This window comes from Neofelis nebulosa, chromosome 9 (assembly GCF_028018385.1).
Source record: "Neofelis nebulosa isolate mNeoNeb1 chromosome 9, mNeoNeb1.pri, whole genome shotgun sequence".
Lineage (NCBI taxonomy): Eukaryota > Metazoa > Chordata > Mammalia > Carnivora > Felidae > Neofelis > Neofelis nebulosa.
The window spans coordinates 77,130,268-77,149,947 of record NC_080790.1 but is presented as its reverse complement, the minus strand read 5'-3'; the positions used below and the strand labels follow the sequence as shown (position 1 = coordinate 77,149,947).

General features: G+C 36.6%; 1 protein-coding gene across 1 annotated transcript in view; it reads right to left on the bottom strand.

Annotated features, from left to right (window-relative positions):
* Positions 1-19,680, bottom strand: part of LRPPRC (leucine rich pentatricopeptide repeat containing) — a 110,061-nt gene that overhangs the window by 30,648 nt on the left and 59,733 nt on the right. The window contains exons 24-27 of the mRNA XM_058684262.1: positions 12,110-12,234; positions 11,523-11,629; positions 2,329-2,397; positions 1,442-1,532 (exon numbers count right to left, since the gene is read on the bottom strand). Coding sequence (XP_058540245.1) covers positions 1,442-1,532; positions 2,329-2,397; positions 11,523-11,629; positions 12,110-12,234 — 392 coding nt within the window. The remainder of the gene's footprint in view (positions 1-1,441; positions 1,533-2,328; positions 2,398-11,522; positions 11,630-12,109; positions 12,235-19,680) is intronic.

Genomic DNA, 19,680 nt, shown 5'->3' with positions numbered 1-19,680 from the left:
GAACTAACTTATTCACTGCTGTCTATGGTGTTTGGTGAAGGAAAATTTCCCATGAGAAAAAGAAAATAATCTAGAGCAGATATCTATGAAGTGAAAAAGGGAGGGGAGGGAGAGGAGGGGAGGGGAGGTCAGGTCACTGACTATTCTTTTTTTTTTTTTTTTATTTAAAAAAAATTTTTTTTTATGTTTATTTTTGACAGAGAGAGAGAGAGAGAGAGAGAGAGAGAGAGACAGAGAGTGAGCAGGGGAGGGGCAGAGAGAGCGGGAGACACAGAATCTGAAACAAGTTCCAGGCTCTGAGCTGTCAGCAGAGCCCGATGTGGGGCTCGAACTCACAGACCGCGAGATCATGACCTGAGCTTTCAAAGTCGGATGCTCAACCGACTGAGCCACCCAAGCGCCCCAGGGTCACTGACTATTATAAGTGTTGTTCCTCTCTACCCAAATACCTTAAAAGAGACTACCAAGTTCCCAGATGTATAAACTGGAATCAACACACTAGAGCAATGTTTGGTAATAGAGATCAAAAGTTTCAGAACACAGGGGAGCCTGGGTGGCTCAGTCAATTGGGTGGCTGACTTCGGCTCAGGTCATGATCTCATGGTCCGTGAGTCTGTGAGTTTGAGCCCCACGTCGGGCTCTGTGCTCACAGCTCGGAGCCTGGAGTCTGCTTTGAGTTCTGTGTCTCCCTCTCTCTCTGCACGTCCCCCACTTGCACTCTGTCTCTCTCTCTCAAAAATAAATAAACATTAAAAAAAAAAGTTTCAGGACACAAATATAAATGCAGTACAAGGAAACAACTAAGAGTATGCGCAAAGATTACGGCACACAGATGGTTAATGCAGCGCTATTTTATAACATGGGAAACTGAATTCTATTCCAACGTCTAGCATTAGGAGATTGGCTGGGTAAATCTAGTATATCCATTCAATGAAGTTATTTGTAGGTAATAAAATATAAGAAAATGTCTATAATATAGAAGCAGTCAAAACCGTATTATAACATAATCACATTTTAAAAACTAGCAATGAGTTTGTATATCAATATGCGTTCTTCTGGAAAAGGATCTTGTAGACATGAACAGGTCAATGATTATGCTATTTATAGAAGTGACTGATTGATAAGTCTACTAGAGCACTTAAATAAAAAGAAAACATTAGTCTCTCCTCAAAAAGTCCCATTAAATTCTGTGGCCCTGATGAAGATTTTTCTCATCTTCTGATTACTGCAGTAAGATTGTCAGAAATTATGAAACATGTATGGTATCTAGTGATACAATGTAACATTCTGTGATAAAACTCAATCTGGCCTCTACTTAAGCCCCGGTTAAAGGCTACACATCTAACAATCCCTGGACCTTCCTTATACTCCTTTCTAGCACCTGCCTTCAACAGAATAAATGTCACAAGATGAAAACATGAGGAATGGTCAGATTACTTACTGTATAGTTTTAGCAGACTGTAGTACAGCTGGTCTCTATCACATTCAAATAGCTTCTGCGTTAGCTCCACTAATTTTTCTAGAGTCTCAACCTTAAAAATAAGAGTAACAGATGGATCTAAACTGTGTAAAGGATATATTTTATAATTCACAAATGTCAGTTGAATAATCCTTCAAATAAGCTTTACCCAAAGGGCAGATTAACTTCATTTAAAAATTTAAAGAGCCAAACAGAACAATGTGAATGTAATTAATGCTTAAAAATGGCTAAAATGATAAATTTTGTTAGATGTATTTTACCACCATTAAAAAAAATGTTTTAGGTTGAAAAGCTGAAGGACTCTGCAGTCAAGAACAAAACATGAACAATCACCTAACTGAGGGAATCTCCATGAACATGCATTTTGAAGAATTCAAAGATACTTGGGGTAGAGGGTAGAATTAGCACATCCTCTATTTATTAATAAGAATATTCCTCCACCCAAGTGTTATACTCCTCTTCCCCTGTGGCTTTTACTTTGCAGGATATGAACAAATATCTGCACTGGAGGAGACAGAAAGTAGAAATTCGACTTGGGCTCCCATCAAGCGACTCCTCTGGTCACTAAGAACTGAAGCAGATTTAAACTGCCAAGGAAACAAGGTTAGCCTGCTCAAGCCAACAACTAGGATAAAGCAAGTGAAAATCTTCAGGGCCCCAATTAAAATTTTTTGGGATTCTACAGCACCTCAGAAACAAGGATTAAGCTACCGCTTACCTGGAAAACAATAAAGATAACGCTGCTTCCATTAATAATGCTGTATGTCCCCAAATGCTCATATGACATGGAGGACACTTGCTTTCTACTCACAGTTTTAGGTGCTTGAGACCAGAAATTAAACACAAACCTGATTACTTGAAATGCATCTATCACAAAACCACTGAAGTCTTGAAGATCGAGCTCTAATGCCTGGAGTCTATAAAATAAAATAATCATATAGCACGTGAGGTAAAACTTAGCTAAATGTTAATTTTCCTTCAAAGTTTTCCTTCTACTGAATTTGCCACCTCCTTCCCAAATATATATAATAAAAGAAACCTGTAACTTAATACCATAGTTATCAAAGACTTTTAGGATTAAAACAGCATAAATGGTAACCGATATTTAACCAGTATCTAGAAGATTTGATTTACATCAAAATGTTGCTTTGTAGGCCAATTCTCATTCAATAAATCATTTTTTAAATATTAAAATGGTTAAGCTTTCTTTAGTTCAAAAAGAAACCTTGACTCGAACTAAACTCCAAAAGATGTCAAATCAAATACACACACACACAGTTTCTCTCTCTTTCTCAGAGATCCCAATGGACTCAAGAAGCAAAAACTATTGTTACAAAAACTTATTAACCATTATCACAACCATAAACCAATGGCTTTTACTTTTTCCTTTAACATGCTTTGTGAAGTTTAGTGATCAAAAAGTACTGACTACCACAAATGTCTGCCTAGTATCTAAAACTAAATGTTTAAAGAGCTAGGTACTTAAAACAAACTTAGTACTTTAAACTAGCTCACAGTCTTAGTTTACTTTAATTACTGAGACATAGGTTATATCCTCAATCAGAAATTACTAAGGTTGAGTCAATAACTGTGGCTGTAAAACAATTATTTTACAATTCTCATACTGGAATAAAAGGAAAACCAATTCACACATAATTCCAAGGATTTGTCACTCTAACTATAGTATTTTCATCATCTGTAAGAGGGCTTCACCATTAAATACTACATTTCAATCACAGCATTATGATAAGAAAACTACACACTCATTAGCCCTGGCTGCTCCAGTCTAGAGGAGGTACCTTTACTGCTTCCTCCACTCTGCTTTGTTGACTAAACCAGGTACCCCTCCAATCTGATCTCTTATTTATAAGTCTTCATTATTTTTTACCTCTGAAAATAATATTGTACAATGTTAAATTAAGGAACGAAGCAGACACTAACACCTCAGAGTTTTGGCAGAATGACAGAAAAGCTGGTACAGCAGAAGCTGTGTAAGTGTTCTCATTCTAACTGTGCAAGTATGCACACTTGGGGATACAAGAACGAAATGCTGAATAAATTACTTGTTTAAATATATTCTCAAATATCATTAATATTTACATTTGCACACAATTTCTACTCAAGGGTTTTCTCATCTAATTACCTGTTTTGTTTCACATGAATTACACTGAAAATGAAACCAAATGAAATCTAACGTATCCAAAAAGCCCTTGCAAAAATTCTGGACAGTCTTCATTAGAAGAAGGCAAAATGCCAGGACTACTACATTCATTCACTTATAACTTTCAACGTTAACGCTGATCCAAATGCCAACAATCTAAAGAGCACAACTTCTATGGTAAACTCTTCCTTTTTGTGGCTGATTAATCTGCCTGTCACTGGCAGGACAGCTTATACAGCAGATATTCCTATGTTTCATTTTGAAATTGAGAACTGTTTTCACATTATAAATCTCAATCATCAAAAGAACATCTAGGTCAGATTAACTAAATCTCCTAGGCTGCTGTAATAGTCTACATTTCTGGCTTATCTCTTAACATCTTATTGAATTTTAAACACTACAAGTTGAAAGCAAAAATAGAAAATGTAATAAAAATATGGAGAAGAACAATTCTAATTGGGATGTTAAATATAACTTATCAAAAAAATCGGTTAACACTTAATTAAAACAATGAACTTACCTAGTTTTTTTTTCTCGTTTTGCGACAATCTAATTAATGGACAGTGAGGATAAAGTAATTACTGTAATAAAAAACCTGGCATGTTTGTTTCCCCCTGGGTTACTGGGCTTCAAAACATTCTTTGTGATGTTCCAATTTAGTAGTAAGTTCACTTGTATAAGAATAATAGTAATCCAAAAGAAAAAATAATTTTCATTTAATTTCATTACATTACTCTGATATAAATTTCCTGTTATCATAATAGGCTTCTATACATACTAGTAAAAGTACCTATCAAGTAATTATTGTCTTTAAAGCAGAAAGAGATGAAGATTCTTCTACTTCAAATCGATCTCAAGGAAAACTATCTTAAATTTGACTCAAATAGAAGTTTTTACCTGTTTTGATTTTTCCTGCCATTAGTGCTAGAAACATGAAACAGAAAACAAACAACTACCCTAGCCCCACACCCTCTAGGCAGCATGGGAGGAAAACCAAGTGCATGAGAGGGACCGGACACACAAAAACAACAAAAACCCAACTATTTATGTCCATAGCTAGAATAGCAAAGGAGGAAAAGGGTATCATGGAACTTACTAAATCTTCCAATATTTGTCCTTTTCTCTAAAATCTTCAGAGACTGACATAAAGACCATGTCTAGAGTAGTAAGGAAAATATGGCTGAGCAAGTCAAACTAGCAGACTAACTATGGTAAAGTAAACACAACCCATTTAACCAGGCATTACAAGAGATACTAAAGAGAGGGGGTATGAACTGGTATGAGAACTGACATCCATTTCTTGAAATGTGGGAGATGACAGGGGAAAAAACTAGCTCTAAAAATCCTTCTGAGGGGCGTCTAGCTGGCTCAGTGGGAAGAGCGTGCAACTCTTGATCTCCAGGTTGTGAGTCTGAGTCCCACATGGGGTGCAGAGATTTCTTAAAAATAAAATCTTTTTTAAGATTTGGTGCAGAGCCCAATGCGGGGGGCTCGAAGTCACAAACTGTGAGATCATGACCTGGGCCAAAATCAAGAGTCAGACGCTTAAGCAACTGTGCCACCCAGGCGCCCCTAACCTTTTGGTTCTAAACACAAAACCATAAAAAGAAGAAAGGTTTTGCCCCCTGAGAAGATAGCAAACTTATTCTGGCTACAATGTGATGGAAGGGTAACAGCAGATAAGAAGAGGGAGAAAAATCAAGAGAATAATCTGGAGAAAGGATAAGTTCTTTTGATGGCTTAGATTACTAAGGGGTCAAGAGATCATGGAGGTCATACTGCAATATATAAATGCATCAAATCAACATGCTGCATGCCTTAAACTTATGCAATGCTGTACCTTATCTGAATTTTAAAAAGAGAGAGAGATCACAGAGATAGGAATTGGTGTAAAAGAACCAAGAGAAAATATGAAATCAGGACCCAATTTCAAATTTCATGCCTACTACTAACTAAACCAGCTCCACATGGACACTCCGAACTAGTTTCTTTGCCCTAATCACTTCTCAGAGTTGTTTTGTGAGAGAACCCCAAGCAGGCGCCGCACTGTCAGTGTAGAGCCTGATGTGGGGTTCAAATTCACAAACCGTGAGATCATGACCTGAGCTGCCACTAGGAGTCAGATGCTTAACCAACTAAGCCACCCAGGTGCCCCCATAATAAAGTCCTTTCTTAAATGAGAAAATACCATTACACTATATGCCAACAAATTGGAGAACCAAGAAAAAATGGATAAATTTCTGGAAACATACAACCTTCCAAAACCAAATCAGGAAGAAATAGAATATTTGAACAGATCAATTCCTAGCAATGAAATCGATTCAGTAAACAAATAAGTCCCAGGACCAGATAGCTTCACAGGTAAATTCTACCAAACATCAGAAGAAGAGTAAATACCTATTCTTCTCAAATTCAAAAAAAAAACAGAAAAGAAAGCTTCCAAATTCATTCTACAAGGGCAACATTACCCAGATTTAAAAAAGTAAAACCATTTTAGTTTATGATAATTTCTAGCTATGGGACTAGAACTTGGGAGGCCTGTACTTTAGACCAAATCTCTGCTAAGATAATCATAAAAGAGGTATCATCTACAAAGACAGAACCGGGGCACCCAGGTGGCTCAGTTGGTTAAGCAGCTGACTTCGGCTCAGGTCACGATCTCACGGTCTGTGGGTTTGAGCCCTGCATCGGGCCAGGTTCTGTGCTGACAGCTCAGAGCCTGGAGCCTGTTTTGGATTCTGTGTCTCCCTCTCTCTCTGCCCCTCCCCAGCTCACACTCTGTCTCTCTCTCTCTCTCTCAAAAATAAACATTAAAAAAATTTTTTTTAAATAAATAAAATAAAGACATAACAAAGTTTCTGTCTCTGTGTATCAGGGGCCTTAATGGTAATAACATTTCACCTACTTCTAAGAAATGGTCCTATGTAAATAATCTGAAAACCAAATATACCTGTATCTATAGCTTAAGATGTGAGTTATGATTTCTTTGTAATAGTAAAAATTTTTCTCAAAAGAAAAATGGGCAAATAAACTTTAGCTTCACTTATACAATGGAATGATAAGGTCATTAAAAATAATGCTTAGAAGAGTTCTTAATTACATGGAGGGAAATGCAGAAGCAGTGATGTAGGGTAAAGCTATGGTACGATTTATTTCAATTATATATAAAAGAAACAGGCACTGAATAAAGTACAGAAAAACCACAGGGATGACTAGACGAGTAGTGAGATTAATAGTGTGTCTTCGGATTTGGAATATTTTAAACAGTAACATGTGTAGTAAATTTTGTTTGAGTCTATTCACAGGGGAAAAAACAAACGTCAGATTGACCATCATAACTGGTACAACACAGAATACAGTTCACAAAATATTTACCTGATATTATTAAATAAGTTTGTAAAAATAATTTGTGAACATTCCCAATTTCATTCCAGAATGTGCCAGAAGAACACTGAGAGGAACTAGGGATAGTTAGCCTGCAGAGGATGAGACTGCAGGAGAGAGACAAAAGGTCTGACTTCAACACAGGGAAGGTCACGCAGAAGGAAGGGAATAAAACTAACATTTATTAAGTGTTTGATAATGCTGCCCCTCACCTGCTTGTGCTCTCTCTCAATATAAATAAATAAACCTTATTTAAGGGGGGGAAAAAAAAGGCACCTGGGTGGCTCTGTCGGTTAAGCGTCTGACTCTTGACCTCAGTTCAGGTCATGATCTCACAGTTCATGAGTTCAGGCCCCACATCAAGCTCTGAGCTGATGGCTCAGAGCCTGCTTGAGATTCTGTCACTCTTTCTCTCTGCCCCTCACCTGCTGTGCTCTCTTTCTCTCTCTCAAAATAAACAAACTTTATATTTAAAAAAAGTGTTTGATAATGTACCTCTCTTTGAGTGTTATCTGATAGAGTCCTGAGAGACAGAACAAGACAGAAGCACTTTCCTACCTCAGAGCCTTTGCACAGGGAGTTCCCTCTACATGAAATGTTTTTGCCGCCACTCTACGTGGCTGGCTCCCAATCCATCCTTTAGTTCTCATCCCAAACATCACTTTCCCAGAAAGACTGAGTCTGGAACAGACCCTTTCTATGGCAATTACTACATTATATAGACTCATTTTTTTAAGGTCTTTCTCTAGGATTAGATTGCAAGATGTCATCAGTAATTATTTGTTAATGATATAAAGAAGAAAGGGAGAGAGGGAAGAAAGAGACAGGGAGGGAAAGAGAGAAGAAAGGAAGAAGGGAGGGAGGGGAAATTGGTCAAACAGGATTGACCTGGAGGGCATTATGCTAAGTGAAGTCAGGCAGAGAAAAGACAAATACAGTATAATCTCAAACTCCTAGAACAGTGGTTGTCAGGGGCTCAGAGAAAATGAGGAGACGTTGGTCAAAGGGTACAAACTTCCTCTAGAAGATGAACAGGTTCGGGGGACCTAATGTACAACACAGTGATAGTATAATATTTGAAAGCTGCTGAGAGTAAATCGTAAATGTTCTCACCATAAAAAAGAAATGTAATTATGTGAGGTGACAGAGGCGCTAACTAACATTACTGAGGTAATCATTTTGTAAAACATAAGCAATCAGAGGCGCCTGGGTGGCTCAGTTGGTTAAGTGTCTGACTCTCGGTTTCAGCTCAGGTCATGATCTCATGGTTCGTGAGTTCGAGCCCTTCATCGGACTCTGCACTGACAACGCAGAGCCTGCTTGAGATTCCCTCTCTCCCTCTCCTCTCTCTCTCTGCCCCACTTTCTCTCTCAAAATAAATAAATAAACTTAAAAAATACAAGTAATCAAATCAACATAATGTACACTTAAACTGACACACTGTTATATGTCAGTTATCGCAATAAAGCTGGGGAAAAAGAACTATTTAGAGATTTCCCTTTCTACTTCTTTGCTCTACCTCTAATACCTGTAGTAACCTTCCCAGACCCCATCAGAGTCTCAAATGTTAAAGTACTACTATATTCATCAACCCCCACCTCATACTCTATTTTCTCCAGAAAGTCTTGCCTAATTTCCTTCACTGGGAGTAAGTTCCACCCTTGAACTTTCAGAACGATTCATACTTTTCTTGTAGCAGTTAACATTTCTCAGTCTCATATAGTAATTATCCTCACGCGTTAATCTCACATTCAAAGAGCTTCACATTAGTTCTTAGTCTGATTTCCTTTTCTCTCTTACTTTCATTTGGAAGAGAATACTTTCTCTGAGTATTAAGAATATGTATGCTCATTATAGAAAACTCAGAATATACAGAAAAGTATAAAGTAAAATAGCTATAAATCCAATCTCCTGCAATAATCCATGTGTAGAAATAAAATATAAAGGCTATGTTAAAAGCTATTCTATATGATATATGTACATGGGCTCATTTAAAAAACAACACAAGTTGCTGTTACACTGAATACTGTAATACACACTGAATCCTGTCTCTTCTTTCTTCATTTAATGTGAACATTTTCATAACTGGTTTATCTGATCTCTCACAGTCCATGAAATACAAAGAAGCTTCACCGTACATTCTGCTTTGAAAACTCAACCCCAGCACATCTACCCATTGATAAGACACTATTGGCATTTTTGGAAATGATAAAAAATGTTGCTCACTGTTTACAATATTCTTTCATACACTGATATAGTCATAGTTGATTAATTTTTATTATTTTTTATATTTCAACAATTCTTAGAAAACTATGAGAGAGAATTCCAGGTCTTGAATTTTTTTATTTTTTTGGGGGGCGGGGGGGAGTATGTGAGAAAGAGAGAGAGAGAGAGAGAGAGAGAGAGAGAGAGAGAGAATATCCTAAGCAGGCTCCCTACTCTCAGCATGGAACCAGACGTGGGGCTCAATCTCACCAACCATGAAATCATGACCTGAGCCGAAATCAAGAGTCAGGCACTTAACTCAGCCACCCAGGTGCCCCTGGGTCTTGAATTTTAATAGTGAAAAAAATAAGTAAGTTCCCACTTTAATTCAATTCCAGCTAACCATCAAAAAAAGAAACTAAAAATGTGCTTCAGTCTATTCTCATGTATTACACACCTGCTGTCCTACCCTACAACACGGCAGGGGTTCCACAAAGCCATTCTTTATCCTTTAAGCAATTTTGTACACATCCACTATGAAAATTCTGTCATCAGTAGACAGCCATCCCTAAATGATTATGCTCAATGATGTGGCATTTGGCAAAGCTTTAAAGTAATTAAGAGGCAGTTTTCTCTTGCCTATTCATGTGACAACATGTACCTTTCTGCTGAGCATCATATTGTGAATTGCGCAGGGTAAAGAAGATAACACAATCCCTACTTTTGAGGGGCAAAGAGAATTAATATTATTGATTACTACCCTAATCCAGGAAACATGCAAGCTGCTTTACATACATTATGTGATTGAATCTTAAAGAAAGATACTATATTACCTTTTATAGATGAGGAAGCTTAAAAAGGTTTAGTAAACTGTCCATTACCACACTAGCAAGTAGATGGCAAAAGGCAAACTCACTCTTATGCCTTTGGCTCTTCCTATAACGTGTTGCTTATTCCATAAAGAGACACGCATGATTTCCTACTGTAGAGCCACTCGCCACTATTATCTGAATACCTGAGCTTCATTTCTCCTCTGATCAGTGCCCTAATACTGATACCATGCATACAGAGCAGAAGAACTCAAAAGACTTCTGAGGAGGTGAATCTTAAGAGCTTCCTGCATTTTCAGATACACTGTGCACTTTCAATGAAAGAATTTATACTATTTTCTAGAAAATTCAAATGGACTACTTGAGCTACAGAAGCACTGGTCCAAGACAGCACATCCCACTTCCCTCTGACAGGACAGATTGGGTAGTAAGACAGACAGACAGACAGACAGACAGACAGACAGACAGGAACATTCTGAATCAGTATCACGGTCTTCCCTTTGCATATTTTTCTGTGAAAAACATCAAGAGAAACTAAAGATTTTCTGGGTTATATAACTACATTTTCAATTTCATGATAAGCAGTCATCAATATACAAACAAGGAAGCCACACATCACCTTTGGGAAGTTTTGGAAAAAGACACAGAATAATGGCAAAGTATGATCTGACAGAAACATGATTAAGGATATATTTACAAGTCTATTCTATTTATTTCACATTAAGTATTTTTTCTTAAGGTAATGGGTCTATCCTCTGTGGAATGTTTTATGTAGAGGAAACAGAATTGTTTAATAGTGAAATTAATCATAATTTGGACAGACTTTATATAGTTGCCCTTTGACTTATCAATTTCAGTAAGCAAAATTTCAATCAAGCCTAGATAAAATACACTAATCCTAAGTAGGCCAGGTTTGTCACCTACCATTTCCCATAAGCTGCTTACATAGTTTAAAAAAAAAAAAAAAAAAAAAAAGGAGAAGAAGAAGAAGAAATTTTAAATTAAATGCCAAACAGTTGCAGACAGCACTTGTTTGGCTGATTAACTTGTAGACAAGCATTACAAATAAATCTGAGCATGGTCTGCAGCAAATTAAATTCCACTGCTTTTAAGAACAAAGAATTCCTTGGCAAAGAGGATTAGCAACTTTACACCCAGGAATGCCAGTTTAATTTAATTGTTCCACAATCCAAGATTTAATATGCAAATATCATTTTGATACATAACAGTGAATTTAACAAAGTGAGGAAACAAATTCAATATACAACCAGGCTGCCTTTTCTGAACTGTAATTACATACAATAAAGAAGCTGGCCGAGTACCCCCCAGCCCCCATTACTGGGATTGAATTATATTAACATGAATCAGAACAACTGTAATTAAAGGTTAAAATTCTTAAACATATTCCAATTAAGAGTCTAAATAGCTGTCCAATTAGAATACTGTAGCTAAAAAATCGTACCTCAATGATCTTCTTGGCCTCTTTGTAATTTCCTGTTTGTAGGAAGGCGAAAAAGAGATCATACAGCATTGTCATTTCACCTTGTTCTTGGCTCACAAAGTTCATTGCTAGAGAGGAAAGAAAAAAACAAAGCAGAGGAAAAAATACTAAAACACTTGAAGTTCTGGACAAATACAAGAAAACTTTAAAACAAATACTTAGAATGACTTAAAGACTGATGCTGTATCAACCTATTTTCTGTCACATTCCTTATCTAAGGGTATACATTTATGCCAGTGAGGACCTAAGACTAGCTTCATGGAGGACTGGTGAGGGTGAGGGGGAAAAACTCCTCCTAAAGGCAGATTACCAAGAAGCAGAGCAAAAAATAATAGAGGGGCAAGTTTGCAAAATGAACAGTTGTTACAATCAAGGACATTTATAGCATTGAAAATCTACCTTTTTAATTTAGAATTTAATTTAGAAGCACAACAAAGTTTCTCTGGATGTGCTTCCCTTCCTGTTAAATTTTCTCTTCACAGCAATGCATTAAGATTAAGCAAGCAAGAGGGGGAAAAGAATACACCAAGATACTGGAGGTGACCAACCTTTCTGAATTAGATCCGTCTCGCCTTTCTCTATTAGTTTACATAAGACATCATGAATCCTTGGTAATACTTTATACTTTTCATAGCAGTCAATGGTGACTTCAAGAGCGGCACTTAAGTCATCCCTTGGAAACATCAAAATATTAACAATGAATACACAATGACCAGTCAAAATGTACAAGATGAGCTTTACTCAATAAAGCCAAAATGGGGAGGGGGGAGGGAGAGAAAATAATCCTTATATAGTATAAATAAATGTTCAGAGTACAGACATCATGAGCAGTTCCCTGTTGTCCCTCCTTTATCTTTTATTATTTTGTTTGCTAAACAGCACTCTTAAAAATAAGTCCAGGTGCACCTGGGTGGCTCAGTCGGTTGACTGTCTCAATTTAGCTTAGGTCATGGTCTCGCGGTTCATGAGCTCGAGCCCCACGTTGGGCTCACAGCTCTCAGCACAGAGCCAGCTTCAGATCCTCTGTCCCACTTTCTCTGCCCTTCCCCCACTTGCCCTCTCCCTCAAAAATAAGCAAACATTAAAAAAAAAAAAAAAATCCAAATGGGGGAGCCTGGGTGGCTCAGTCGGTTAAGCATCTGACTCTTAATTTAGGTTCAGGTTATGATCCCAGGGTTGTGAGACCAAGCCCCACATTTGGCTCTGTGCTGGGTGTGGAGCCTGTTTAGATTCTCTCTGTTTTTCTATCACACATGCACGCGTACTCCCTGTCTCTCAAAAAACCCAAAAAGTCCAAATAAATGAAGGCATTCTCTGAGATAATTACAAATAAAACCTGATTTCACATATTAAGATGCTATAAGAACACATTATTTCTAAAAATAAGGACTACTATCAAATATTTTTTCCAAATACTTATGTATGTTCATGGCCCTTAATAATTCTAGATTCGGGAAACTTTATGAAATGCCCAGCAATAACTACCAAGGAATTTTTGAGTACTTTTTTCTTTTTTTAAGTAATTTCTACACTCCGTATGGGGCTCAAACTCACGACCCCAAGACCAAGAGTTGCACACTCCTCCGACTGAGCCAGTCAGGTGCCCCTTGAGTACTTTCAACTTTATCATCCTAGTTTTCATACTGCCACCTCTCCAGACAAGGAGAAAATAACTTCAGGATTCATAATACAGAAACCTTACTGTGGATAAAAACTAGGACATTCTTAAGATCAGTGAATTCCAGGAGAACCCTGAAGAAATTTCTCATTAGAGGGTGAGGTTTTCAAAATTATTTCCAGGAGTACCTGACTGGCTCAATCAGTGGAGCATGCAACTCTTGATCAAAAAGAGTTGTAACTTTGAGACCCACAGTGGGCATAGAGATTACTTAAAAATAAGACCTTAAAAAAACATTATTTCTAATTGTAAAGTTAGGGCTTCTTTTCTGTGGTAATAAATTAAAATAAAAAGATATTTTCTAAGTCAGAGTTTCTTCAGGTTATTTTTTAATGTTTATTTTTGAGAGAAAGAGAGACAGAGGGCGAGCAGAGGAGGCAGAGAGAGAGAGAGAGAGAGAGACAGAATCCGAAGCAGGCTCCAGGCTCTGAGCTGTTGGCACAGAGCCCAACACAGGGCTTGAACCCATAGGCTGCAAGATCATGACCTAAGCCAAAGTCGGCCGCTCAACCGACTGAGCCACCCAGGTGCCCCAAGCCAGAGTTTCCTAAACAAGAGGGTGAAAAAACATCGTTATGAGTCCTCAAAAACCACTTTTTCCTTTAAAAGGAAAATGACAGTGTGAGAAATGTGTAAGACCTTAGAAAAACTGTAGAAATTGTGTGATCCAATTCTACATCCCATCCTCCTTTATTTTAAAATAGATGAGGAAATGAAGGCATGTACAGACTGAATGATTAGCCTAAGGCTACTAGGTAAACAGAGGAAGGCACTGCCTTCGGGTCCCTAGACTTCTCACTTTCAGCTAACTACCTCTACTTATACATTATGCTCTATTTACAGTACTGCTGTTTGTTTAACCTTATAATAAGGTGGTGCAATTTGGAAGAGGAAATTAAGGAGTTTTGAAGAGAATGTATGAAATATAGACAGACAGGCATGGTTAGTGACAGTTCATAACAAGCTATGTGGAGAAAACACCTTTCTCTCACACATGCAACAGTTTTCAAAAGGAAGAAAGCATTTTTAAATTTTCTGTTGAAGCCCTAACATTTTGGTCCATTATACAAATGTTCTGTTGCCTGAGACTGAATTACTATTTTATCTAGATTAAGATTTTAAGCTCTACTGAAAGGAAAATACCACGAAGAAGTGTTAATTTTACTGCAATAATACTGACACAGTGAAAACGAGCCGATCCTGAGGGAGCTCTACCTTCTCCCCTTCCTAAGCCCTGTTTACAGTGCATCTTCTGGCACCCCACAGAGTCATTTGAATTTTTGTCATTTGGGGTGAAGACTAAATTACAGGTTAATTTCAAAACTGCAAGTAGATGTTGCAGGCTAGATTACTGTCATACAAGAGAAATGCTACAGTAGCTACCACATACGCTATAAACCTTTATATAATCAGTATTTCCCCTTGCTTCAGACACAAGTTCAGTTACTAGCTTTCTACAATTCCACTTAACGGAAAACCACTAAAATATTTTCAAGAGAATAACTAACACATACTGATTTTTCTGAAGCAGTACGATCTGCTTTTTCAGATCAACTCCCAAACTAGAATAGTATGTCTCAATTGTATTTCCTCTACATTAGGTCAAAGCTATCAATAAATGAATGAATAATTGTTCTGTCAATCAAAGAGACATGTTAACAGTCTTTGGTCTCCAAATACATGCTTCTGAAGATTATACATACTCAGAACAACAACAGAAAAGACAAGAATAGCAAACTGGAAATAATTCATATATTTGTTAGTAATTTTAAGTACCACTGTTACTGTTCTCAGGTTGCCAACAAAATGAGTTAGAAATCTATAATGAAACATTTCATACAAAGTGTACTCATGACAGAAATGAACTAATGTAATGACCTGGGGTGGGGGGGTGGGGGGAGGGAGGAATGAACTAATAATTAGCCGGCTCTTTTCAATCCCTATCATCTACATTCTGACTTGTGGCTGATTACGTCATTTTAAAAAGAGATAAAAATATCCGTTTCATATGATATGATGTCATTATTAATCTTTCCTATTAAAGCTTAAAAACTTGGGTGATAAAAATGAAAAATATAAAAAAGTATCTAAAATCAACACAAATAGTTGTATACTCACAGGACTTTTGAATTTCAATCCCACTTGGTTGGTAAGTACTACATGCAGCTTTGGCTGTAGCCATGTGATAAATTTCCAGAAGTGGTGATGAAAGGCAGATTATCACAATGGCTGAACTCAAGGATCTATGGGTTCCCTCCCAGTTCTAATTCTCTAATGTGAGGTTCTGTGAATTTGAGCTTATTAGATTCATCAACTCAAATGTTTCACACCACCAGAGAAAATCATCACATGAAAGTACGACTTTTATTAGACAAGATGAAATCAGTAAGAACAGCAAAACATAAAAAGGAAAAAGTGGAACTGCTTTATACCCAAGATGTGGGACAGCACTTTATCAGTGTGCTTCGAGGTTCCGTGACCTCAAATGATTCCATGATCTCCTTTGCACACTTTAAACCCTAGAATGTATTTAAAACCCTACTCTAAAATAAGAGTAATGCTTTGAAGAAATCTTGTTGATAACATTAATTCTGGATCCAAAGCTTTTGATTCTATGCTTACTTCAGCATATATTCATAACTCTGAAAGTTTTATGTACAATTGAATCACAAATTTTTAAAAGCCCATTCCTGATAAAAATTTAGCCACCGCTGTCACAAACCTCAAATCATGCTAAAAGAAAACCAACTCTATAACATATTGGTATCTCTAAAAATAGGGGGGTGGCCCCTAGGTGGCTCAGTCTGTTAAGGTTCCGTCTGTGGCTCAGGTCATGATCTCACAGCTCATGGCTTTAAGCCCCACATCAGCTTACATGCTGCGAGTGTGAAGCCTGCTTGGGACTGTCTCTGTCTCTCCCTGTCCCTCTCCCACTGAGGCTTTCTCCCTCAAATTAAATAAACTTGAAAAAAAAAAACAGAAAAAAGAAAAAAAAAAACCGTAACTAAGACTTTTTTTCAATGACTAGACCCTCCCCCCCAAATATTTCAATGAAGTACATAAAACAATTTTCATGAATGAAACTATATATGACAATAAGCAATCATTCAAAAACTTTTTTTTATTGATGCAAACATAAGGTTTATCAAATTCTGTGAGTCTACGAAATGAGGCAGAAGAGAGTTAAGGAATATTCTAAATTCTCAATTTTAAGAACAAGTATCTAAGATAGGTTGAGTCCAGTAAGTAATTTGAACATTTAAAAGAGAGTTCTGAGGCTTCAGTTGGTTAAGCCTCCGACTTTGGCCCAGGTCATGATCTCACGGTTCGGGAGTTTGAGCACCGTGTCAGGCTCTGCCCTGACAGCGCAGAGCCTGGAGCCTATTTCAGATTGTGTGTCTCCCTCTCTCTCTCCGCCCCTCCCCTGCTCACGCGCTGTCCCTCTCTCAAAAATAAACATTAAAAAAAATTAAAGAAAAAATAAAAGAGAGTTTTATTTATCAACGTGAATGGACTCGGCCCATATTAAAATTCACTCTAGAATCTCTAATTCACTTTTTAAGGGAACATGACTGAACATAAAACTACTACAAACTGTAATTTTCCATAATTACTTGGAGGAATATCCAAAATGGCAAGCTTGAAGCTCAGATAGCAAATCTGTTGCCACCTTTTGTTTCGGTCATTATTATGAAATTAAAGTATGTTATAATGTCACCGATGGAAAAACAAACACTGGACATACATCCATATGAGGCATCCACTGAACACAAAAATACCTTCTCAAAGATACTAGGAAACAAAGCACTCTTAAGTCAAATTCCTCGCTCTACATAACTGTAAAAACCACAAATGCATCTCACAGAATCTCATGTTGTTAGAACTAGTGACAACGATCTATTCACCTATCAGTAGCCTCAAACTTAATCTCCTTACTTATCGTAAATAACTTTCCAATCCAGAGAGTATACTTGATTTAAACAACGAAAAAGGGACAAATATTGATTTTTAATTGGAATAAGGTGCTTCGACATTATGCATAAGGTGTTCGTGAGGTGGTAATTTACCTAAAGGGCATACTGCCTGAAAAGCTCTCAAAATCGGAAATCACTAGAGAAAAGGGGAGTCTGGGGGAGAAAAAAGTTTAAAACAAGAAAAAAAAAAAAACCAATTCACTCTAAGAACAAACTATTCTATAAATCTTAAGCAGTTGTTCAGTGTGGAAAGAAATCAATTCAAGAGAAACCATCGTCCTCATAAAAATTATTCTGTAAGGAGAACCAGCCTTTGAAAGAGCTAAATGTTTTTTTTCTGTTCATCATCTATAAATGAGGAATCTTCAAGTAGACTGGTGTTGCAATTACAACTAATCCTCCCCAAAAAATTAACTGTGTTGAAGGCTTTGTAATTTCCCTAGGTACAATTTAGCTGTCACTTACTTTAAAATTTACTCAAACATGCGTTCGGAACAGCACTAACTTCACATGTCAAGAGCTTTCCAGCCAATTGAGTCTAAACTGGAAGTCGGTGTTAAACAACTGAATGATTAGACAAGATAGCTCATTTCCCTGCTCTTTTGTTCAGAATAAAATGCCACATTTACATTATCAGGCTCAACAGGATTTTCTGACAGAGGGAGAAAAAACCCTACTGAACACTGTCCGTACTAAGCACATGAAGCCTGTCATTTACCAATCATCCTTCAAAAAGCAATAGCCATGAATGTAACTTAATTACGACCCAATGATCCTTGACGAAAAATCATCTTATCACTGTCCTGTCCCCCTAGGGCAAATGAACCACTTTTGTCCTTTGGCACTGATGATGCTAAATTCTTAATTGCAATAATGGAGTAAAAGAGCCAAACCTCCTTAATTTCCTTTCAGCACATAAAGAGTTTTACTCTAGAAGGCAAGCATTCCCATAAATAATAAAAGTATCTAGTACAAATGAAAATGCTAAAATTGAAGGGGAGCAAATATGACAGAATAACCAGCATTTTAAAAAATATATTTCCCATTTACATAACATTCTAAAGTGCTACAATGAGTTTTAAACTTTTAATATTATAGGTTCATCTTACAGAAATTGTGACCTTTATGAAGAACTCAAGATTAACTTAGCAAGAGTTCTGGGATGATTAAATATACAAAGTCCATGATTCACTTAAATGAAATGCATGTGGACATATACAGATTATAGCACAAATCAGCACAGAAAAGTCCTTAATGGAAAGCAGAAATTAAAGCTTCTTTGATCATTTGCACTAAATAATCCAGTTAAACAGCTTCAGATAGTTTTTTCACATTCGATGAAACCAAAATGGATAAGCTGTAAGACAAGTGAATCTGAAACTACATCATACAAATTTTTATGCTTTTAAACCTAATGGCCCAGATTTTATTAATTTCATTTCCTTTACCATGGCATAAAGACAAATCAAAAGCTCTTTTAACCTATTTTAAAGCATTTCTTTCTTCCTTAATATGGAGGGCCCAGATCATCTTCCAGAATCAGGCATGATTTCAATGAAAAGAAAAAAAATTTTAAGTAGTTACCTAAAATAAAGTAGCATTCATTTGGCCTACAGGTAGACACGTGGCTTATAAAATAATCCTAATGTAAATGAAACACCTGAAAGTTTTGTTCAACTCGGCTTATTTTTCCATTCAATACAAGTATTATAATTTTGATAATACAAAAACAGATTAGTTAACCAACTTCTTTACAATTTTCCAAAAGTGTTATTATTACTTTGTACTTCTCTTTGCAAATAAATGAAAACAAAGTGTATTGTTTTCCACACCCATAAACTTTTTATACACTTTCCAAGTAACAAACTGACACAGGATTACTTTCTCCTGTGTTTTATCTAATGCTGGAAAAGTCAGCATTATCTTTCAAAATTAAGATATTACGGAATCTGAAACATCATCTTTCTAAAAAACCCAATCTCACAGATTTGTTCCAGAATTACAGTATCTAAGTGATAGTCTCTTTAGAGTCTTTGCAGTGGCATTCCAAAATGATGCTTGTCTTTGAATGAAAAGATGAAGATTCTATATGATGTTCTGAAACGTGTTTCATAATTTTATCTCAAGTCTGAATAAATAAGGCTCATTCTCTAGATGAGCTCACACCTGCTGAGGTCAATTACATGATATTATTGAAGATTAAACATATTTAATCAAATCAAATACATGTGGACTTTTTAGCAGGCTAGTGTAGTTAATCCCTGTACTGCTCTCGTCATGATTCTGAATTAATTAGTTATGTTCCAGCAATTACGGAAAACACAACAGAAAAAAAGTTTCAAAGACAATTTTTTCCTCCAACTTATCCCAGACTAGAAGTGCAACTACTGTTTTCTGCAATTCTATAAAAAGGAAATTTCCTTTGTCTTCTCTTTATTACTCTCATGACTCATCTAAAACAGTCAAC